This window comes from Calliphora vicina, chromosome 1, assembly GCF_958450345.1.
Source record: "Calliphora vicina chromosome 1, idCalVici1.1, whole genome shotgun sequence".
Lineage (NCBI taxonomy): Eukaryota > Metazoa > Arthropoda > Insecta > Diptera > Calliphoridae > Calliphora > Calliphora vicina.
Genome location: NC_088780.1, coordinates 25,350,405 through 25,374,405, shown reverse-complemented (window position 1 = coordinate 25,374,405; position 24,001 = coordinate 25,350,405). Strand labels below are relative to the sequence as shown.

General features: G+C 28.9%; 4 protein-coding genes across 6 annotated transcripts; 1 reads left to right on the top strand and 3 right to left on the bottom strand.

Annotated features, from left to right (window-relative positions):
• Nucleotides 1-5,402: 5,402 nt before the first annotated feature.
• LOC135954676 (armadillo repeat-containing protein 7) lies at nt 5,403-6,452 on the top strand. 2 transcript variants are annotated; one of them, XM_065504900.1, is made up of 3 exons: nt 5,403-5,539; nt 5,770-5,934; nt 5,993-6,452. In XM_065504900.1, the coding sequence occupies exons 1-3, from the start codon at nt 5,431-5,433 to the stop codon at nt 6,307-6,309; spliced, it is 591 nt and encodes a 196-aa protein (XP_065360972.1). In that variant the 5' UTR covers nt 5,403-5,430; the 3' UTR covers nt 6,310-6,452. The 2 variants fall into 2 exon arrangements, with proteins under 2 accessions (XP_065360972.1, XP_065360965.1); XM_065504893.1 differs by having other exon boundaries at nt 5,767-5,934; nt 5,993-6,451.
• Nucleotides 6,453-6,608: 156 nt separating this feature from the next.
• mRpS33 (mitochondrial ribosomal protein S33) lies at nt 6,609-7,182 on the bottom strand. The gene is made up of 2 exons (XM_065504911.1): nt 7,001-7,182; nt 6,609-6,945 (listed from the first exon to the last, which is right to left on the bottom strand). The coding sequence occupies exons 1-2, from the start codon at nt 7,121-7,123 to the stop codon at nt 6,727-6,729; spliced, it is 342 nt and encodes a 113-aa protein (XP_065360983.1). The 5' UTR covers nt 7,124-7,182; the 3' UTR covers nt 6,609-6,726.
• A 1,134-nt stretch (nt 7,183-8,316) lies between these two features.
• ema (C-type lectin domain containing ema) lies at nt 8,317-14,979 on the bottom strand. The gene is made up of 11 exons (XM_065504855.1): nt 14,549-14,979; nt 14,335-14,474; nt 14,086-14,234; nt 13,867-14,009; nt 13,713-13,799; nt 12,097-12,974; nt 11,695-11,811; nt 10,292-10,768; nt 9,642-10,224; nt 9,377-9,577; nt 8,317-9,314 (listed from the first exon to the last, which is right to left on the bottom strand). The coding sequence occupies exons 1-11, from the start codon at nt 14,749-14,751 to the stop codon at nt 8,981-8,983; spliced, it is 3,312 nt and encodes a 1,103-aa protein (XP_065360927.1). The 5' UTR covers nt 14,752-14,979; the 3' UTR covers nt 8,317-8,980.
• Nucleotides 14,980-16,048: 1,069 nt separating this feature from the next.
• Nucleotides 16,049-23,185, bottom strand: LOC135954653 (HIG1 domain family member 1A, mitochondrial). 2 transcript variants are annotated; one of them, XM_065504868.1, is made up of 3 exons: nt 23,048-23,185; nt 16,798-16,984; nt 16,049-16,602 (listed from the first exon to the last, which is right to left on the bottom strand). In XM_065504868.1, the coding sequence occupies exons 1-3, from the start codon at nt 23,136-23,138 to the stop codon at nt 16,584-16,586; spliced, it is 297 nt and encodes a 98-aa protein (XP_065360940.1). In that variant the 5' UTR covers nt 23,139-23,185; the 3' UTR covers nt 16,049-16,583. The 2 variants fall into 2 exon arrangements, with proteins under 2 accessions (XP_065360940.1, XP_065360948.1); XM_065504876.1 differs by lacking the exon at nt 16,049-16,602 and having other exon boundaries at nt 16,794-16,984.
• Nucleotides 23,186-24,001: the final 816 nt, after the last annotated feature.

Genomic DNA, 24,001 nt, shown 5'->3' with positions numbered 1-24,001 from the left:
GGTGGACAGTGATTTTCGACACTTTCATACAAGTGATGACAAATAGAGTTGCCAATAAATAGCTTTTAAAAAATTTATCAGAAGGTGGTAAAATAATAATTATATTTTTAACTTATTTTATGTATTTTTGTAAAAGAAAATAGTACAAATGACCACTAATGCTTATCGTTTTCGTAAAAATAGCAATTTCATTAGTTTTAATAAATAAAATTGTTACTAATATCTATAAAAATTGTTAACCTAACATTTTCCCCAGAAATTTTTATATTTGAATATCATGGTAACACTTTATTGTTATGAATAAAAATAATAAAATTTGGTTTCAAGCCGCAAATGGACTTAAAAATAACAAATGCTGATATATAAAAGGTTTATTTATCGAATTAGCTGTAATATTCTTATATTTGTGGCATTTTGAAGACATCATTCTCCTTCGCTAACATTTACAAAATGAACTTTTACTTGCATGTGTAAACGCTCAAGCAACTTGTAGACATTTCGATGTATTTTCGACATTTTCGATAATAATACGTATTATCAACTTTCATCAATCTACTTGCATGTGTAAACGCAGCGTTAACAACATTTTAAACAAAAATAATTTAGCGATTTTTAACTAATAACATAATTCAATAATTTTCTAGAAATGTTTAGGCATATTTAGCGGGTTTTGATAATTAAAAGTTATCATGGATAAAAATGGATAAAGTTGTTGTATTTTTAATGGCGGCAAAGAAAACAGGGTCGTTTGAATATTAAAACCTACACGTGAAAAAAATGAATATTTTTTGTCATTCTATTAATCAATACACATACATATGTATGTGGTATAATCTTATTGCGACATCTTAAATTTGGCTGTCACTCAATATTTAAATATTAACGTGATCACTAATAAAAAATATTATTAATTTATAGATTTTTGGTAATTATTCGAACTTTATATATACAATTTGCCAATTGGCTGAAAATTTTAGTATTCAGTGATATTCTTTGAATTATTACAAATAAATTATAATAAAAAAATTAACTTAAGCCTAATTAAAATTTACTTTTAATTGCTAGAACAGTAATGAAATTTGAACTGCGTGAACAAGTTGATGTCTTGTCAACTAACCAAAATAACCACATATGTATAACATTATTTGTATTTTAATTACAAATTTATCGGCCCACTTTTTCGGCATTATCCAAGACATATATGCAAAACAACTTATAAAATTATTTCAAATGTTTTGGTTCGAAACCCTTTAGCCCCCATTTCGATGATACATTATTTTGGAAATATTTAAGCGCACCATACACTATCAAAATACTCATCAAGCACTATGGTAGTATTAGTGAAAATGTGTATGTATGTGTGACACCGACAACGCTTGATGGAAAATCAAAAACATTTTGATTTTTAGCAAGCTTGATGTCACTTTTTGATAGTGTATGGTGTTTTCTCATCAATCACGAAGTCATTTACAAAAATATTTCAAGGCGTGAGGTTGATGAGCGTGTCGGATGAAGAGAATAATTTTTTTATATTACATATTTCGCTTATTATTTTGATTTTTTTCTTTATTCTCAACATGTTCTCGTTATTGCAATTAAAGTTGCATACGATATTGACATTTTTAAATACATTTTAGTGCAAATAAAAATTAAATATAATTCCCGCTATTGGTGTTAACACCACAAAATCGAAAATAAAATGCAGATTGACGAGTCATCAATCAAGTGTACATCAAAGCATCAAATTACACGTACACGAAAGTGACATCAAGCATTTTGATAGTGTATGGTGCCCTTTATGTTCGCATCTGTCAAATTCTATTACTTACATAAAAATGTTACATGGAGACAGCATGAGTTTGGGTTTGAATATTTATATGTTATGCTTTGTGGTTGTAAAATAATGTTATAACATAAGTTGTCAAATATGATTATTTCTTAAAAAATTGTGTTTTTAATTTGCAAAAACAAAGCAGAACAAAAGTAATAATAATAAAACTTAAAATTAAAGAAATAAATAAAAATTGCAATAAAAAAAATAAATTACTTGAACTTAAACACAAAGTTGGAAACAATGATCCGCTACTTTGCTGATGTTATTTCTTATGTTTAGGGACAGCAAAACAAGGATATACTTCTCGTTAGATCGTAATATGTGTTGTTTTAAAAAATGTTTGAATACCGACAAACCCGTAAATCAAAAAAAATCATTTGTATTTTTTGCAAATCTAATACAATTTAGACGATGAAATTGTTTTATGATGCTTGAGATTTTGACAAATATTAATACTCAGTATTGTCATCTGTAAATACCCTTAAAGTACATATCAATAAAATATAACAGAAAATCATTAAATTTTTTACAACAGAAAGTTTAATTTGAATAAAAACAACTAAAACATACACAGCTCAAACAATTTATCTTTTGCTGAAAATTCCCAATTAATCCCAGACAATTACCACTTTATTCCCACGACTAACATAATGTATATACATATTCCCAAAAACGTAAAAATGTTTCCCGTTATTTATTGTTAACATATGGATTGCAAGGCGTATCTAATAAGGTGACGTCGAAAAGCCAGCTGACTATTTTTTGCTCGATTTGTTTTTTCACTTCTAGCTGTCAAAGTTTGTTTACATTTCTTGATTAATTTAAATTAACGTTTTTGTTTCTTTTAATAAAAAATATAAAATAGTAGAAAAGTGAATAATTGATAATATTAAAGGTAATGGAGTACTTATTGAAAGTAAATTTCACATATTTATTTATTTTCACCCTTGTTTTTGATTTTTGCAGTCTGCTGTTGTTTAGCTGTTTGACAGCTAGCAAATAATTTTACAAAAACAAAGTACATGTTGTTTTTGGTAAAGTTGTATTTGTTGTAGAATTGGGTATACCTGTAAATAAATTTGCCTTGATGGATTGCTTAACTTATATTAGTAATGTTTTACCATCTGTTATACCATAGATGTTAAGTGGAAAATAAGTGCAAAAAACAACGAAATACATATATCTAAATAAAAAAATGGACTGGACAAGAACAGAAATCACTCATTTAATACATTTATATAGACAATACGAATGTCTATGGAATTCAGGTCATGAGGATTATAATAATTATGATGTAAAAAACAACGCGTGGCTGGATATTGCTACGTCTTGTCAAAAAGAAGTCATCGATGTTAAGCGCAAAGTTAAGAACTTACGTTCTGCCTATGTCGCGGAGAAAAAAAAGTCGGAGGCTTCCAAGGAACTTGGTGCAGACTACAAGCCAAATCTTTTCTATTACAAGGAATTCGATTTTCTGAACACGGTTGTTATTTTAAGAAAGTCGACATTGTCCCCTACAGCATCGCAATCGTTTATTGCAAACAGAGGAAATAACACTAAACAACGTAAACACAAAAATGTTAAAGGTGACAGAAAATCCATACGAGATGCTAAATTTTGTAATGCTATTGATGCGATAGTGGCTTCCGTGACCCAACAAAAACAGCCAAATAAAAATAACACTAGTGTGGTGGAGGATGAAAATGATAGCAGCAATGTATTTAATTCTTTTGGCAGAACAACTGCACTGCAACTACAGCAACTGCCATTTGATAAAGCCACAGAGGCGATGTCTGCTATTTATCAACTGGTGGCGAAAAAAACATTGGATTCGTTAAAGAAGTCCCGAAAAGGAGTAAATACTAAACGATCAAATGGAGTCATTTCTTTTGAAACTATGAGTCCCTAAATACCTTAATATAATTTATAGCAAATACATATAATATAGTTTTATCCTATAAGACCACCCACAGCTATTTTTGTCAGTATTCGTCAGTAAAGTTAAATATTGTTGGTATAAAGCTGTGGGTTTATTTTTAATATAGCACATACATATGTATATGTCATACTAATTATAAATTATAGGAATTACGAAAATAATCTGTGTATTACGTTTTCATAATGCAAATTAAATTTTTCTTTTTGACTTACTATAAAATTAGTAGTAATACTATTACCATAACAATATTCTTTTTTCGGGAGGGGGTTCTGTTCCACATATCGATGGCTTAATATAGAAAGGTCGTATCACGTTTTTTTTACAAAATCGGGTTTTTTGCATATTCTGATAGGCAAAACTCACATAGACCTCCCTTAAAAAATTCAGTTTCCTATGTTGACGAATAACAGATTTACAGTAATTATAAAATCTCCCTAACTCATTTAAAAAATCGTTTGAAAGAAAAACCCCTAACTCATTTAAAGTGAAATGCATATTTTTTGGTTTATGTTAAAGCAAACTACTTTTCTAAAAATATTTTTTTTATTTATAAAAAAAAAATTTTTTTTGATATAAAACAAATTTTTAGTAGTTTTTTTTTTCAATTTCACTTTCTGATATTGAGTTTTTTCCTTCTCCTGTAAAGTAACTAAAAGTTGAGATACGACCTTTCTATATTAAGCCATCGTTATATATGTACATACAGTAGCCCAATAAAGTCTACATACAGGAATTCAAATTAAATTTCTTTCGTTGAAAGCTGTATTTATAAGTTAATAGTAATGAAATATATTTGTTAAAACATATATTACAATTGAATAAATAAATAAATAAAAAAAAAAAAAATAAATTTACACTAAAAAAATGAAAACAACATCACTTAAGTCGGGTTGAGCAACATTTCCTACCACGTCCAACATTTCACCGTTATTAGAATTTTTGATTCTGAGTCAAATAACGAAATTTTTTTTTGGTTTTTTCGGCTTTAATGTTTAAAATATTATGAAACTTAATAGCGCCGCCCACCCAAAAGTAGGCGTTATTTGAATTTTTTTTTTTGCTAAAATCGACAAAAGACATTTATTATTATATATCTCATAAAAACAAAACTAAAAAAAATTGCTTTAAATTAAAGTAACATAATAATTTTTCCTGTATGTAGACTTTCTTGGGCTACTGTATGTACCATATACCTTTCTAATGGAAGCAGTTACTATGGGATTCACATTTAATAGTACTACTCGACCAAATACCAGAATAATTATCCAAATTTTAAATGACGCTGGGGTTACATTGACCATGATTTTCAGATTTGTATCCAAAATTTCTTCACAAACACATTTTGAAGTTCCAATACATATTTGTATGTCCTATAAACTTACCAGATTATGGCAACTTTAAATAATGCTACTTTTTTAACAAAAAAGTAAATTGTTAATATAAAAAAATACAATATGACCATAAAAAGTGAGGGTACACAAAATATTGTATTGGTTCCTACATTCTTTTTGAATATACATACTTTAAAATTTAACACCAATTACCAAAAAATAATTGCATTTTTGCTAATTACTGCTGTCAACTGTACATGCAAAATCAAAACAAACCAAACATGTTTTTGCATCCGTTTATTTAATATACATAATCATATCAGACTATGTTTAGTTCCCATAATCATTTAAAAAGAAAAACTCCTGAACAGGGAATTAATCGTCAAGAATTTATCGAACATTTGGTTGAAGAATATTACACCTCTACTAATGCAGGTAAGTCAAACATATACTACCCAGCGGGAAAATATGCAGTAAAGAGGCCTTCCTAAAGGCCTTATATTCAAGACATCCAGTCACATTTCAACACCGTTTTAATTCTACTCGAAAGCCTACATTTTAAAAATTTTGTAGATATTTACAGTAAATATTAAAAAAAAAACAATTATAATCAATTTTGTCTATCTTAAGTTTTTTAAATTTCTTATTCTTATAATTTTCAGAAGCCCAAGAACAAGTAACAGCAAATTTAGCTAATTTTGCATATGATCCTATCAATTGGGATTATCTCAAAACTGCCGAAGTTTTAAAATTATTTTTTGAACTACTGCAGACACCAAATGAAAAATTTCAATTACATGGTTCGGCAGGATTGTGTAATATTTGTTTAGGTAAAATGCTTGTTCAAAATACAATATACCTATACTACTACATTTGTATAAATTTCAGACCACGAAGCCCACAATTATATTGTTAAATCTCAAAATTTTAACAAAATTAAGGATTTATTAATAAAAACCAAAAATCTAAACGTTATCTTAAATATTTTAACCTTGCTGTATCAATTGTTGTCACACTCGGAATCAACTAAAAACTTCATTCTATGTGGAACGATTTTGAAACAAATCCAACATTTTAAGACTCTATACGAAAAGGATCAACGTATTGTAAATATTAGTGTCTTGTTGATAGAGGAGTTTGGCAAACGCTATGAACTTGTTAAAGTTAACACCAAGATACCGTTTAATGACAAGATGGCTAAGTAAACATCAGCAGTCAATATTCCTAAAACCCGAATTGAAAATTATCAAACGATTTACTCAAAAAGATCTGGATAACTTTTCACAATTAACAGGAGACTTTAATTATATACACACTGAGGACGTGCCACAGGAAAAACGAAAAGTTCATGGAGCTTTACTAAATGCCATCGTTGCTGGTATTATAGGTACTCAATTTCCTGGTGCCGGCAGCATAGTCTTGGAGCAAACATTTTCTTTTCCAAAACCCTGTCGCATAGAGATGGATTGTGAGTTTTTATTAAAATTACAACAGCAGCGAAAAATTTCTATTATTTCGTATGAATGTAAACAAAATAACGATGTTGTATTTAAAGGACAGGCTAAATTATTAATAACTAATAACAATAAATGTTGATTATCAAAGTTTTAAAATAATTTTCTTTATTTCTTGGAACGTTTGCCTTCTCCTTTCTTGGGTGGAGCTTTACCTCTCAATTTACGCAAACGTTTCATTTCTTCTTTGAAATCTTGATGCTCATCACGGAACAGACCGTATTGTCTTAGATTCACCATTAACAAATGTGTCTCTACGTGACGAGGATACCAATTGACAACATAGTCGCGTTGTTGCACCGGCTCCTCACTAAACATGCGGATTACCTTAAAAGATGCAAAATAAATTACTCTCATGGAGTGGTATGTCAAACATGTTTACCTTCATGGATTTGTTATTTGTTGTGCGAGCAACTTCACCGAATATACGATTTGACAAATAATTCATACGCGTGGCATATTGAGTTCCTAATTTCACCAAGTCCGTATATTTGTTGCCTGACATATTTGTTTTCTTAATTTATTTTTTATAAATTATAATTTTTGGCCGTGTTTTCTTAATATGTCTTTCTATATTGGGGTTATGTCACTTAAAGTTGTTGAACGACTCTGTTTTTAGTAACTCTGTATCAGCTGTTTTAATAACAGAGATGTATTATCACAAAATATTAGGCTCATGACCGTTAAAAGTCGTGAGTATATTTTTAAAATGTTTTATTTTTGTTAATTATACCCTTCAGCTTCGTGAGAAGGGTATATATAAGTTTGTCATTCCGTTTGTAATTTCTACATTTTTCATTTCCGACCCTATAAAGTATATATATTCTGGATCCTTATAGATAGCGGAGTCGATTAAGCCATGTCCGTCTGTCTGTCTGTCTGTCCGTCTGTCTGTCTGTCTGTTGAAATCAGTTTTCTGAAGACCCCAGATATCTTCGGGATCCAAATCTTCAATAATTCGGTCAGACGTGCTTTCGAGAATTTTGCTATTTAAAATCAGCAAAATCGGTCCACAAATGGCTGAGATATGAGGAAAAAACCAAGACAACCTCTATTTTTGACCTATTTTTTACCTATATCTGGATTACTAAGACATTAACATAGACAATATGGATATCTAATGATAGATATTTCAAAGACATTTGCAACGACGTATATAAGACCATAGTAAGTTGGACCTACAATGGGTCAAAATCGGGAAAAAAATTTTGAACCCGAATTTTTTTAAAAAAAAAAAAAAAAATTGAAAAAACAAAAAAAAATTTTTAAAATTTAAAAAAAAAATTTTAAATTTAAAAAAAAAAATTTTTTAAATTTAAAAAAAAAAAATTTTTTAAAATTTAAAAAAAAAAATTTTAAATTTAAAATAACAATCGAAAAATTTTTTTTTTCAAAAAATTCAAAAAACAACTGGAAAAAAAATTAAATTTTGTTTACCTAAAAATATTTAAAATTTTTAAGAATAATTTGGTGAAGGGTATATAAGATTCGGCACAGCCGAATATAGCACTCTTACTTGTTTTAACTTAAATTGTAAGTTATTTTTAAATATTCATTTAATTCGGGGTTATTTACATTTTTTCAATATTATATACTATGTTTAGTAATTTTAATAAAAATAAACAAATATATAAATACTTTGTCAAATATTAATAACAATTTAGTAAATATTTAAACATTGTTATGAGTTGTACATAATTCTGTTTTGCTAAAATTTATCTTGTAGTTTATTTTATGCAACAAATATTTCGTTAAACAATCACTTTTTCCAAATAATTATATAAATATTTGAGGTATGTATACATAATTAAATTAGTACAGGAATTTACTTTTACTTTCAAATAAAGAATAAAATATCAAAATTTATTTTAATATGCATTTAAAATAATTATTAAGGGCTTCATCCGTAATTATTTCAAAAGAAATTTGGAATTTAAATTTTACAAATAATATTTTTTTTAAATTCGAATATTTAAATTTTCCAATCAAATAGCTGTCCAGTTTCAAGATTTGTATAGACATATTTGGTCAGTTTAATAACAAAAAATACTATTACGAATTATCAGAAATTGATAATTCGTAATAGTTATATGTTATGGAACAGACCAATTTGCAATAGCTTTTAAAATATTTGATATATAAAATTTTATGTAAAACTAACCCAAAAATATAAAATCCAACTTTGCCGAAATTTTTTCAGATAATTTTCCTCAAAATATAAATAAAAACTGTTAGGACGCTACAATTTAAATAGTGTTAAAATCTAGATTAAAATATTAATTTGTTAATCAAACACCCTAGTAAATAGATCTCTTACATTTTACCTAACTAACTTAAAACTGTTTTTTTTTTATTAATATAATCAAACTGTTTCTATAGCTCCCTTTCGTCTTGCACTTGTTTGACCAGAAGAGGACGCGGACGAAGCTCCGTCATCGTTAGCCATAAAGGAAGTTTCTTCTGAAGAGTTTTGTTGATGTATAACTACCTCTTTGGTTAGCGCAGTACTGTTTACTTGAGCCAGCATTGAATTGTCACGCGGAGATGCATTGTGTATAGAAATTTGATCAAAATTTAAAGCTCTCGAGGGTGTATGACAGCGTGAGCCTGCATTAGAGGTCGTTGAGGGTGCTCTACCACCATGCGGACTATTATTGCGAGAATGTTGAAAATCTTCCAAAGGAATTTCTTCTGATCTGTTCAGGGTATATTTGAATTGTAATGGGAAAAGTAAATATTTATTAAATGGTCTTATTACCTTGGCCTTGGCATTCTAGGACTATTGTCTCTGGATGATCTTTGTTGTGAATTCTCTCTTGAATGTGTAGAACTTTTCCCACCACCACCACTACTGGGAGAGTGTGAATGTTCACGTTGTGGTGAACCAGACTCACCTTGAGTTGGAGTATTTGAATTGGAGGTACGTCGACGTGAACGCCCGGCACTTTCATTACGGATACTTAAAAAACCAATCAAGTTTGATATAAATTTTATAAAAAATTCAGATTTATTAAAATAACTACCCCTCTATAGAACGGTTTTGCGCCATTTGTATGCGACTGACGCCACCGGCTACTATATTATCTCGTCTGAGAGCTGCAGCAAACCCAGGGACCCTACTGGTAGCCGAAAAAATAGGTCTATGCTCGCGTGATGACCTAGAACTTGAACTGCCACTAGCACCACTGGCAGATCTCAATCCAGCTACCGCATATACAGGAGAGTCTACAACTTGGCCAGGCATCTCAATCATTTGAGCGATTTGATACATTTTCTTTTGTCTGGCTTTGCTACGACCTTTCGTTAGACGCTGTTTGGCAGCCATACAACGTATATGATCGTCGAATAGGAATTTGGCCGATATTAAGGGAGTACGATTGTGTGTAGCGCCACCACGATGTACGGTTATATGCAAACAACGACTATCATCCTTATCACCCACAACCTCAACATCTTGTAGGAAACCCACAAATTTGGCAACACCCCAACCTAATAGTTTAGCATCCGGTTCCACTAATATAAGTTGCAATGAATCTATCACCAGAAAACGCCGCTGTTTAACATTGTCCTTGGCAATTACCGTGCAAGCAATTAAATCACTATTGTCTGAAATAAAAATACAAATGTGTTAACAAAAATATGTTAATATAAAAATATTTGTTTGGCCACTTACTCAAATCTAAAACATTATCAACTTGCACAAGATTTAACGAATTCGTTAAAGGCAGCATTGTTTCTTTTTCATTGAGAAATTGTTGGCACGTTTTTCGTAATAGGAAAAATACTCGTATGGCCCGCCTGGCTTTTTCCACTTCTCCGCAGGGCAAACGTCTTGTGAACGGTATGCCTGTCAATGGTGTACCGGTCGGTGGTAATAGTATTGTTGAATCCATGCATAAAAATTCAACATTCAATTGCGTTTTACGCATTTCATTGTACTCGTCTTCGAATAAATCTAAGAAAATGTCCTCAGATTTGTAAAAATTACGTAATACTGACATCGATTGGTTACGTGCTGCAAACAACAGATCCTGTTGCGCCTCCGTGATACATGTAGTAGCTGGCATATCGTCCGTTTGATTATTCGTTTTGGTAAATGTCACCAATAGTTGTAGAGCAATTTCAATGGTTATTAAACGTATACGACAGGCTGGAAGAAAGAATAATATAATCATAAATCATTTTGTTATCCACTAATAGACTTTAATAGTCAATGGGATATTTAATTTGTATACCCTTCACCATGAGTGGTAAGGGTATAGTATTTGTTTTTCATTCCGTTTTTAATTTTACCATTTTTCATTTGCCACCCCATAAAGAATATTTATTCGGGTCGTTATAGATAGCGGAGTCTATATAGCAATGTCCGTCTATCTGTTGAAATTAACTATCAAACATGATTGATACATCAATATATCCAGTTTAGTTGGTATTTAAAATCGGGAAAATTGAAACACAAATGGCAGAGTTATAAGTAAAAAACCACGATTACCTCTATTGTTGATCTATATCTGGATTACTAAGTCATATACAATATGGATATGTATTGATAGACATTTCAAAGACCTTTCCAACGACGAATATAATGTCATAGAAATTCGGACCGACAATGGATCTGAGTTCAAATATTTTTGAATCCGAATTTATTCTTCACAAACATTTTTTACTTTTACTCTTACTTTTTTTGTTGTAAAGTTAGCAGATTTTTATTGTTTTTTTTTGTATTCAGATCGACGACCGTTATCTCTAAAATATCGTTACCAAAGTAATCATTTTTTTGCTATACAAATTATACGAAATGAACCAAAAATTGAATATGAAATCAATCGAAATTCATCACACCTAAATCGTTTTTGAAATTGATTTCAGTTTTGAAAACAATCGTTTTTCATCACATGCCTGAATATATCGTTATTCTATGTATAATTTTAAATTGTTTTTTTTGTGAAATTATAGATTTTTTCATTAAGCACTTTTATCAATATTTCTTTCTAGAAATATTCCAAACGGAGGGAGATTTCCCTGAATTTATATAAAGTAATGCGGTTTATAAGGAAATAAAAATTCAATACTTACAGGGTTGATTTGCCAAAGTTATGATATTTAATAAACGTTCTATTAATTCCGTTTTATAACTTAATGATCCATTACCCGATTTCGATAGAACTTGGTGGAACCAATCGTTTTTTACACCTGCAAATTACACACAACACATTAGTTTTTCATGCAAAAAAACATATTGAAAACAGAAGAGAAATTAACTTGATATCGAATGAAGTTTAAAACAAAATGAATTTAGTTAGGATACATAAGTTTAAGCCAGTAATTTACATACCATCTATAGAAGATAGATATTTTTTTTATATAAAACATACAAACAACAAGCAGCATGAATAGTAAAAGAAGGAAAAGGAAAATATGAAATTGTTACAAATGAATGATGATTATGGTGATACGAATTGAGATATAAAATACAACCTTTATTGAAACTCATGGCATATATTAAGCATAAAGCTAACAAGGCCAGATAATCATTTTCCGTACAATCCAACGCCGACATAACAGTGTCCAAAAATGGCCGATGTAAAGTTGAATTTATTGAGCTGGCTGATGTAGGTGATGTCAATTGTTGTAGTTTTTCCTTTTCCTCATCCGTTATATTGGCCAATTTGATATTGCTTATTAGGGTAGATGTTTCGGTGTTTTCTAAAGCTTCTGTAGAGCTATGTACATCAGTTTCTTCCACAGGCTGTGATGCCGTTGACGAGCTTGTTAAGGAATCTGCCACAATACCACTTGATGTTGATGTAGAGGCAACTAAACTTTCTTCAGTGGTTTCCTCGCCATACGAGTAAGCCGAGGAATTAGCTGCCGTATCTAAAGCTTGCTCTAAACTTTCACGTGGTTCGGTAAAACTGGGTACCACAGCTTCACGATGTTCTACATATGCACTCAAAACAGCTGCCGCACCCTCTTTAAATACAGTATTATCACCATTTAATATAACCCATGCTAAGGCATGAACTAATGGCGAATGTGTAACCACTAAAAATACCAGTGATAGTAAATATAAAGCTACTATGGAAGATACTCGTGGATTTTGCATTTCTTGTATATCGATATCAACGTTACGATTTAAAACGGCTGCTAGATTTTGTGTAACCAATGCTAAGGAGGGTGGTGGCGGTGCTGGTGTCAATGAAAATATGTATAACGGCACAAAGAGTTTGTGCAGCAAGTGTTCGGTTAAAACCGCATTTAAATCGTTTATTTCCAACAGAAGTATATCATTTAGATAATGTAAATGATCCAAATGTTCAGCAACTAAATTTGAAAGTTTTTGATTTGATTGGTGACTAGAAAAAGAAAATTTGGAAAAGCTTTATAAATAAAAGCTTTATAAATAAATAGTATTGTTATTTTGGCCATTTAGGCTAATATTAAATAAATAAATAAATAAGTTTTTGGTAAATTTGTTCGCAAATAACAATACATCAATAGTGTGGTCGTGGTTCCGTGAAATATACTACTATAAATTGGATCATTAATAGCTGAGTTTTGAACAAAAATATCTTTCACAAAATGAATTAGCCAAACAGATTTATATAAATATAAGATTTTTCATCTAAAAATCTATTTCACCAAATACAAATAAAACTGATTTATCACCCCAAATAATTAGATTTACAATATATCTTTAAGTGCATAATAAGGCAAATCGGTCATTTATGGAGAATGTTTTTTTTATAAAAAAAGAAAAAGTTCGAGAGCTATGTATATTCGGCCGTTTAAAAGCTTATATATCGTTTACCAATATATACTTTAAGATAAATATTAAAAACAAGTTTTGATGAAAAAAAAATGTGTGCGAAAAAAATTTTAAAATCGATTTTCCCTAATTTCAATAACAACTTAAGTTGGAATAAAGGGGATATATTGATGTATCAATCATGTAAGTTATTTGGGTATTTCGGAAATATGCTTTCAAGAGGCACACGCTTATAAACGGAAAAAACGGATTAATATTTATTCTTTTAGATTATTTAAGATTCGACACATCCGAATATTGCACACTTGTTTTATATTGTACTTACTCAATATCTGTTCGAACACATGTATCCAATTCCAAAATATGTTTGCCAATAAACCAAACTAAATTGCTGAAATAAGGAGCAGCCGTTCTAACAACAAAAAAGTAAACAGCAAATATAAAATCATATAAATAAAAGTTTCTTTAATTAAACTCACTTGTCTCTTATAAAACGTAACATGCTAGCATTTTGTACTTTATAAACATTTAAGGAAATAGTGCGTACAGCTATACGCACCATGCTCTCGGGATGATTGAAAAACTTAATAGCTTCTGTATACAGGGGAAAATCATTTGTATGCTGTATAATACAAAAAAAAAAAAAAACAACACAATGTAATAAAAATGCACTCCTTTTAATTATAAAATCCACATACCTCATTATAAAAGAAATGTATAGTGTGGGTGTTCAATTTTAAACTTAAAGTTTTCAAAAATAATATATAATAGCCCATAACATCTTCGTCAGAGAAATCAAATTTATGCACTATAATCGAGTTGACATGATTATTACTCAAAAGATAATCTAAACAAAGATGCATAGAAAAAATTAAAATTAATTACAAATATTACTGTAACTTAAGTGTACATTAATAATAATCTTGAGCTGCTATGCATATACTTACACAATGAGGTCTCATTTCGTATATTTTCAAATAAAATATTTAATGTTTGTAATAATTGAACACACACAAAACTAGAGCCACCACTCTTTTGTCGCATTATATGCAAAAAATAGGACAGCATGTTTTTCTCAAGGAAAAAACTACAAAGAAAGTTCAAACAATTCATTGATAGATAACATGGTATTGTGTACAAATGCTTATTTATTGTACTTACTCAAATACTGAGGAATCATGTTGATCGCCCCATATTAAAATCTCCGCAATACAACGCAGAGATTCTACCAATAAGCCTCTATTGTTTTCAGATACTGTGGTATTCTTTTCCAAAACACTGTATAAATATTTCAGGTGGTCCAGTGATAGGCGATTTTTTGGTTTATTCCAACCTCCACCGAACCAGCTACGGCTACGAAACATTATTTTCTATAAATTCTTTAATAATGTGTTGTTATTTTCTTTGAAGAGAGGGAAAAGCTGCACAGTTTCGTTCGATTCAAACAATCGTTTTTGTAGATTGCAATTAAAATGTCAAGTTATTGTTAAATACTGTTTCAATAGCACTATTAAATTATTAATTTAACGATTATGTTTAAGAATTGTTGTACAATTTTAATTAGTTTCTATTTGGGATACTTCTTTTTTCACTTTTTTTCGCAGCAGTGAAAAATTTGAAACGTCAAGAACACATAAAAACAGAACAGCTGGCTGTCAAATAGAAGGTTGTTTGTTGCCATTAGGGGGTCCATTGAATAAAGAATTTTTATTATTATGTTGATTGGTAACGCGATGTAATAAAACATACATTTTGTAAAAAGTTTGAAAAAAAACACATATTCGATTAATATTTATTAAAAAATTTATTCCAATTATGAATTTCCTTTTTCTGCGTAAGTGTTAGTGTTATAGGCAAAGTAACACATAATAATTTTGGAGTTGATTTAATTATACCCTTCTCCTTCGTGAGAAGGGTATATGTATATAAGTTTGTCATTCCGTTTGTAATTTCCACAATATAATTTCCGACCCTATAAAGTATATATATTTTGGATCCTTATAGATAGCGGAGTCGAATAAGCCATGTCCGTCCGTCTGTCTGATGAAATCAATTTTCTGAAGACCCCAGATATCTTCGGGATCCAAATCTTCAATAATTCTGTCAGACATGCTTTCGAGAAGTTTCCTATTTAAAATCAGCAAAATCGGTCCACAAATGGCTGAGATATGAGGAAAAAACCAGGACAACCTCGATTTTTGACCTATATCTGGATTACTAAGTCATTAATAGACAATATGGATATCTAATGATAGATATTTCAAAGACCTTTGCAACGTATTTAAGACCATAGTAAGTTGGACCTGCAGTGGGTCAAAATCGGAAAAAATATTTCTTTTAACCGATTTTTTTTTTCACCAAAACACAAAATTGAAAAACCAAAATTTAAATTTAAAAAAAAAAAAAATTTAATTTAAAAAAAATTTTAGATAACAATTTCATCTATTGTTCAAATTAATCGAATTGAAATGGTGTGATTAATTTCTAACGATTTTAAATACAAATAATGTTTGAACCATTTGCAGAAAATAGATAACAGATGACAAATAATAATTTAGGCAAAAAATGTGATAATAAGGTATCAAAAAGTAATTTAAAACAATACACAAAACGGATGTGTTTAAAATAATACATATTTCCCACCCAATAAAAAACAAAAAGTTAAATATGTAATTTTTTTAAAGTTTTATTATTTTTTTTTTACCAATAACAATTTGTAAAATACATATCGTGTGGTGTTTTTGTTTTATAAATAAAATTAAATAAATGAAGATATTAACTATTTATATAAATAATAAATATGTACACAAAACTGGGTTAATTAATCATACATATAGGTACAACTAACATACATTATATTTTGCATAGGTTATTTAGACATATTTTTTGTATTATTATTATTATTAGTATTTAGCCAGGTTCATAAGTTCATTATCACAGGCAATAGGACATGATTTATCATGAGTAGCGTTTATATTGTAGACACAAATAGAACATCGTCATTTTTAAAATATAATTATGTATGTGGATTTATAAGATCCTATTGTATGGATGATTTGATTAATAACGTTTTTAGCTTAGTGGTGTAATCTGCATTTGCTTGATTTGAGAGTCGTTTAAAAATATGTGTAAGTGAAAAAAATTGCCTTTTTCTCAATGTAATACAATCATTCATGAACTTAAGAAAACATCAATTTTAGTTTGACAATTTGTTACTGGAAATAAAAATTAAAAAAGAAAACAAAATAAAATAAAACAATAAATAAACAAAATGTTGTAATGTAGTTAAAGGAAATGAAAATAACCAAAAAGTTATGATCGAAAAGGGCAAAGAAAATTCTTAATTCTTATTATAATTATTACTTTACAATTGTACTAATTTTAGTTTTATTATTAAAAGGGATCATTACTCTTCTTTTGATTTTTTGACGACGTATTCGTTGTACATGGTATAAGCCAAACCCGTTGTAAGACAAGCGACTACTGTTCCTTGGGCTGCCACACGCAATTGCATTAGAAATACACTCGTGCTCATATTGCCACGAGTTTTATATTTGTAAGCACCAATAGCAGCAGCGGCTACAAAGCCAGCTAAACCTGTAAATTAAAAAGAAATGATAGAAAACAATTATTAGTTAGAATTTGTAATTGTAATTTTCAATTAATATGTTCGGTTAGGAATTTGAAAGGGGTGTGTGTGCAAACTTGTATAAATACTTGGAGATTTACAGTTGCAAATGCCATGAAATAAAATCATTTTAAACAAAAATGTACAAATATGGCCAAGTTAATTGGGAAAACAAATACTTACTTAGTTTAGACTAAACAAAAAATAACTCAAATTGTTTGTTTGAGGAAATATGTTGACTCATGTGTGGCTAAAAAAAGGTTTTTATCTTATTTTTAAATTTAAAAATAGTATAACATAACGCATAACATAATATTTAGATTGAAAAATCAAACAGCAGTATACTGTTAGCATTTCAATTATTAATATTTGATAAACAATAACATTTGAGATTAAAAGTAAATAAATTAATATGTGCAAGTAATTGCTACTAAAAAGCTATTGATTACATAATGGACATTTTTTCCACAAAACGATAAAGTCTAAAATAATAATCTTTTGATTAAAAGATTTCGGGTTAATATGTACGTAATAAACAATAGATAGATGGATGAGTTTGGAATTTATAATAAGTTTCTTTTCTTTTTTGCTTGCTGACATGAAGCTCGTGTAGATTTAATAGCTTTATAATTAATAATTAATGGAAACTTTTCAAATGATTCAGAGTGGTGGGGAAGTCAATAAGAAAGCAGAATGAAAGATATACCACATACGCATTTCACTATAGTGTAAAAGAATTGATGGCTGATTGAAACCACCAATCAGTATGTTTAATTTTAGCGCAGAACTTTGATTAATATTTAAAAATACTTAGAAATTTAGACAAGTGTATGTACATGATTAATTTATTAAATAATACACAAGAGTAAATATTTAATTTAACAAAAAATATTCTTGTTTATATGGATATATTTGTAGGAACTGGACAGGATACAGTATTTGACAAGGGAAATGGACAGGACGATTGGCTAAGTTGACAAGACAGAGACAACAGATTGGTTAATGGGTTGGGTTTAAGACGAATAAAAGACGTACATGTTGGACAGTGATAATACAATGGAAACTATATTCCGCATTTTTTTTTTCAAAAACATGACCGTTTACCAAATATAAATGCATATTTCTAAGATAAATTAAAATTTCTAGATTTTCTATAAAAATATAGTAAATTTCAGCGTGAAAGAATGTGGTTATATTTCCTAGCATTGGCAAAACAATGGAAACTTTTAAGCTTCTGTAAGAAAGAAGAATTTTTTTTAAATATTTAGTTAACATGGCTAGAGTACAAACTCAACATTTGCGAGGAAGACCTCGTCAAACTACTCCAAGACAAGATAATTTAATAGCAGAGAGTTTAGAAATTCCCAAAAATTACTCCCTGGTAGGTTGTCAATAATCTAAAATTGGAAATTAGTTCCCGACAAAGATACGAAAGGTTAGGTTAGCAGGGCAAATGAGACTGGTCTTGATTGATATTGTACCCTAAAAAAATTTCGTTTTTTGCTTATATCTCAGCCATTTGTAAGACCGATTTTAAATAGCAACTGTACCAGGACTATACCCGATATATTGATGTACCAATCATGTTTGTAGGTGTGCAAGGCTTCGGAAAGCTGATTTAAAAAGATAGACAGAACATTTATAGGTCGATCTAAGGAAAAGTGACGGGTCCCGAAGTATACAAATAAGACAGTTAATATTATTATGTAGGGCTGCTATGAGTGGAATCTGATACATATCCATTTTAAACGATGTTTAGTTATCTATAAGGTATACGCTGGGAAAATATAACAATAGTTTAGAGATTTCAGGTAGCAAAATTATGCCAACAAAGAAGCTTTATCAGAAAATTTGGAGAAGTTTCCATTGTGTATGTCAACGAGCTGTGAATTTTTGCTCCATTTGCTGGATTATTGTTCAAACTTTAAACTGTTAGATTATTGTTTAAACAAATTACACACAGTAAAATCCAAAAAAACCTTTGTAACAGTATTGAATTTATCTTTAAGTAAAATCTAGTTTTTTGCATATAGTACTCTGTTTTCTAATTCATAGTAAGAAGTTTTTTATTCATACTCGTATGTATAAATAAATAAAAGTGTGTTGTTGTTCCACTAAAAGCATATAGCCAAAATAATATGGTAATAAAAACAATGACAATGCAAAATAAACATTCGCGTGTTAAATGGAATTCTCAAAATTTTTAATAATGATTAATTTTGCTTACTAAAATAGAAAACATACAATCATCAACAATTATTAAGACAATTTCAAATGTAATAAAAACTGTTTACAATTATTCTTAAAATATGTATCTATTTCTACATTTAGTTCTGACAGATACAGATAAAAAGAAATATATTTTCCTTTTAACAGGTATACAAACAATTTCCACTACATACCTGTAGTAGTGAGTTTTTAAAAACCTTTTTAAAAGATTAACCTTTACACTACATCTTGGAAACAGGTTTGAAACCACTGATGAACAATTAAATCTGTTAGGTACACACATACATATTTATTTATCTTTTTAAAAAATCCCCAAACAAAATCTTAGTTTGAAATTTAATTTTAATCTGTTTTTAGTTCGTTTTTTGTAAACATTTCTGCAATATCCACAAATCATAACAAAACTAAAAGCATGACGAAATTATGCATCAACAAGCGAAATAATAATAATTATTGTGTATTGCTCGTGTGTGCGAAATAACAAGTTTTTATTTCAATCACGTATGGTTTTAAACAATATTTTGAACATTTGAATTGCTAATAATATGTAGTCTATTTTTCCGCTTAAAGGACAGTTGGTTTAGAATGGTAACTAGACACGTGTGTAGTTTCTATGTTAAATAGCTCGTGAACTCAATTTTAAGTGGTCGTCTGTATTTTAATTCAGAATTAAACATTTCTGCAATTCATTCCATAAAACCATTCCCAACTAAACAAGTTGTTTAGCATCATTCAAAGCTTTTATTTGAATAGAATTTATTCATAATAAAATTCATTCAACCTTTGAATGATTAAATTTGTGTTAATTCTAATATAATCCAAATTGAATGAAAAATGTTGGCTTTGTGTTGCTTTGAATGATTTACAAAACGAATTGAAACAAAATTTCACAGGCCCATTTTGTAATGTTTGAATTAAAGAAATGATTCAATAAGAAATTATAATTCCATAAAGATAAAATTATTAAGGAATTAAGCCTAAGAATTAATTCATAGGGAATACTTTATGAATTGGTTAAAAGAAAAAAAAAATAATTTGATGATTTTCTTTGATCTTTATTCAAAATTAATTGAAAAATATTAAATATCATATGAAAATAAATGAAGATTTTTGAAAAGTTTAAAGTAATTATTGATTATTATTCATTTCCTTGCAAAATTTTTTCGCTTTTTAAATTAAAAATTAACACTGTTAGTAAAAATTACGAAGAACTATCTATAATATATTTCAATGTTTAATTTATTCTTATCTTATCATATTCTGTTATTTTTTATTTTATTTATTTATTATTTTTTCAACAACCTAGCTTATTGGCCATAGTCGGTTATAAATTTCTACTTAATAAGTGAAGTATAAATAACTATGATTTTATTTTGGACCAAAAAGAAAGTAATTGAATGTTTTTTTGGTTCAAAATGTAAACATTATTTTCGAAATATAAACTAAAAACAAAACTATTTGTCTGTCCATTGTTTTTTATGACCCACAATACATATTCACAGACGTGTGTGATTCTTTAATCTTAAAAGAAATTTGTTGTTGAACACAATACATTTTACTATGACACGTTTTATTATCACTTTCCCACGAGTTATTTGTTTGGGATATTTTTGACCTTCGTTATTATTTGCGAAAATTTATTTTAAAAAATTTCCGTTAAATATGGGCCTACAAAACAAGACGTAAATAGGTAAATAGTGTATAGTTAAATCATTGTGTGGTGATCCACAAACATTAATATTTATATGTAAAGGGATATAAAACAAGTTAGAGTAATGTACTGAACATTATTAACCTTAGTATACACAAAAAATAATGAAAACTCCATTTTTTGTATTTTTTTAAATATTTTTACAACAGACAACCTGGAATGAATTTTGGAAAGACTTATGCAATAAAAACAAATAGAGGTAAAGGAAATTCTATTTGAATTAACATACGGAAATCTTTAAATCGACTCCTGTACCTACAAGGGTCCAGAATATACATATGTACTTTGCTGGGTTGTAAAGGAAAATTAAACAAGTTAGAAAAATATATATGTATATTCGGCTGTACTGAATCCTTAACCTTAGTATAGGTATACAAAAAACAATGAAAACGCTAGTTTTTGTTAATTTTTTTTATGATTATAATACAGATCATTTATGAAGTACCTATTTCTGAAAGATTTGTGAAATAACAATACCGTTTTAAGGAATACTCGGGTATTTTAAGTCGACTCCTGTGTCTATCTAAAAGGATACAGGATATACCGAGTTACTATATTCAATATCCTCTGCTTAGAAATTACAAAGAAAAAAATACATATTTTTTTGCATATATATTAATATTTTTGTAATTTTTCGATCTTAATTATATTTCTGAAAGCAAAACCCTCTATCTTTTTGAATAAACACTTATTAATTCTATAATTTTGTCTAATATAATATATGCTATCTGACCAAAATTTAAAAATTGACTAAAGAGTTTTCGAGATATCGCCCATTTTATGTAAAAAAATGACTTTCTTTAATTTGCCAATAACGTAAAATTTAAAAAAATAAATTATACCTATGTAGAATTTAGTAGGGGCATTAAAAATATATTTTAGAAGAAAGAACTTATAATATTCCTTGCGAATATGCAAAAAAAAAGAGTTGTTTGTCCACCTGAAAACTCGTATTTTTTAAGATAGAGAATTTTGAATAAGGGCACTCGATATGTACTTTGGCTGGGTCACAAATTAATAGGTGCATTGATATTATAAAATTATAAAGGGAATAATAAACTTATACAAGTTGAATCAAGAAAAAAACCAAGTGGGACTAGGTATAATTAACGCCAGGTACAAACAAATGTATGTCATCATGACAACAAAATGATTACTAACAAATTTTCTTTTTTTGTACCTATAGGTAGGTATGAAAATTATTTCGTTTTCATTTAAATACAATAGGGAATTCTTGCCATCAGGTTGACGTCAATTAAGGATTATTTAATTAATCGTTTAATAATATAAATGATGTTTTAAATATACTAAATACATATATATTCATTTTAGTCTTTTGTTTTAAATTTTAAAAGCTTTTCAAATTCTATGCCTGCAGATCGTAATTAAATAAAAACAAAGTATTATTAAATATTTTGTTCTTAATAAATTGAATTTTGAACGCAATATAACACAAAGGTTACATCATACATATTATTTTTGTTGTTGTTGTATGTGTGCGATTTTTCCCAATATTGTTGTTGTTATTATTATATGTATGTACTTCAATTTTAACTGACTGACAGGCAGGCAAAATAAATAACAGAGAAAATAAATTAAATAAAAATGGAGAGCGGGAGACGTACACAAATTTGGTCATTAAGTTAGATAACAACAATTGGTTAATAATATATAATAATAAAATTATAAATTTTCACAAAAACGAAATTATTTTTGATTAAATGAAATTTTCGTGACTGGGACTGCGCTTGTGGTACACAAAGTGAAGGTCGTGGTCATGAAAAGTTGTTCAACCTCTATCACAAGTTTTTGTATTTTCGGTATTCTCTTTTTGATTAAACATATGTTGGATTTTTTTGCGAAACTATCAAAAACCCCCTAATAGATTGGTCATGAGAAACGGTGAGCAAGACACATGTATGATTGCTTGATTTGTGATGTCACAAGTTTTTTTCCGTCTCTGCAAAATACTTTTGTTTGTCGCTTTTTTTTTTGCACAACAATTACGGAAGCGTGTACGCAGCTAATCGCATCTCTTTTATGTGTTTTAATTTAACTTAGCAACAAATATGAAGTAGAAATTATCACTTACCCACTACCATGAAGGGTGAATCCTTAGCTTTTCTGGCCAATCTGCTACCATCATCACCAGGTTGTTCAAAGTATGATTTGCCGGCGCTCATTTTCGAATGTTTTTTGTAAAGTTAATTTAGTATGTGTAAGAAAATATTTCACTCTTAGGGAATTTTCCTGTATTTAAATTTAGTTGCTCTCTGCGGAGTTTAACAATTTAAATTGTATGTTTAGTAACTCGCTTTTATAATAAAACTAAACTGGCAAAGAGAATTTCATAACATAAATGCAAAAAATAACCACTTAGTTGCTTTTAAAATCTTTAATACTTTAGCAATACAACCATGTTTAAAGAACGGAACAGCTGATTCCAAGTATTGCCATATACTACAAATGTTTGTTTACGTTGGCAACATTGTGTATAGGTAGTAGCCACACACAGAGTTGCAACAAGTGTTCCACACTTAAAAAATAAATCAAATAAATGAAATTGAAAAAATTCCCAAATTTTTTTTTTTTAAAGTTCGCATAAATACCACGAACCGGGGTCTCTTTTACCTAAACCCGGTTTTACAATTCGCTATATTTTTCTGAGCAAATTAATAACGGCTACAAATTCATAATAGTGTTCATAAAACTTTAAAGAATTTCATAAGAAAGAAAGGATGAATGAAATTCATTAAAAAAATGGAATTATACTTTTAAGTACATTTAAATCAAACAGGTCCTCTTCAGTTTCATTAATTTAATCGTCTTGGTGGCTAAAGTGAAATTTTTCCATTGGTTCACTGCAACATAATAGTTGAATTAATTACTTCAGGTGGACGTGTGGAAGTTTCCGCTTTTGTAAGCGCGTACATATATAAAAATGATGTGTAAATTAATGTATCTGTGGTACAGCCTTAATATTCCCAGCAAAAACTTTGCTTACCTAGTAAGCCAGCAAGTATAATTGGAGCAAAGCGATAACTAC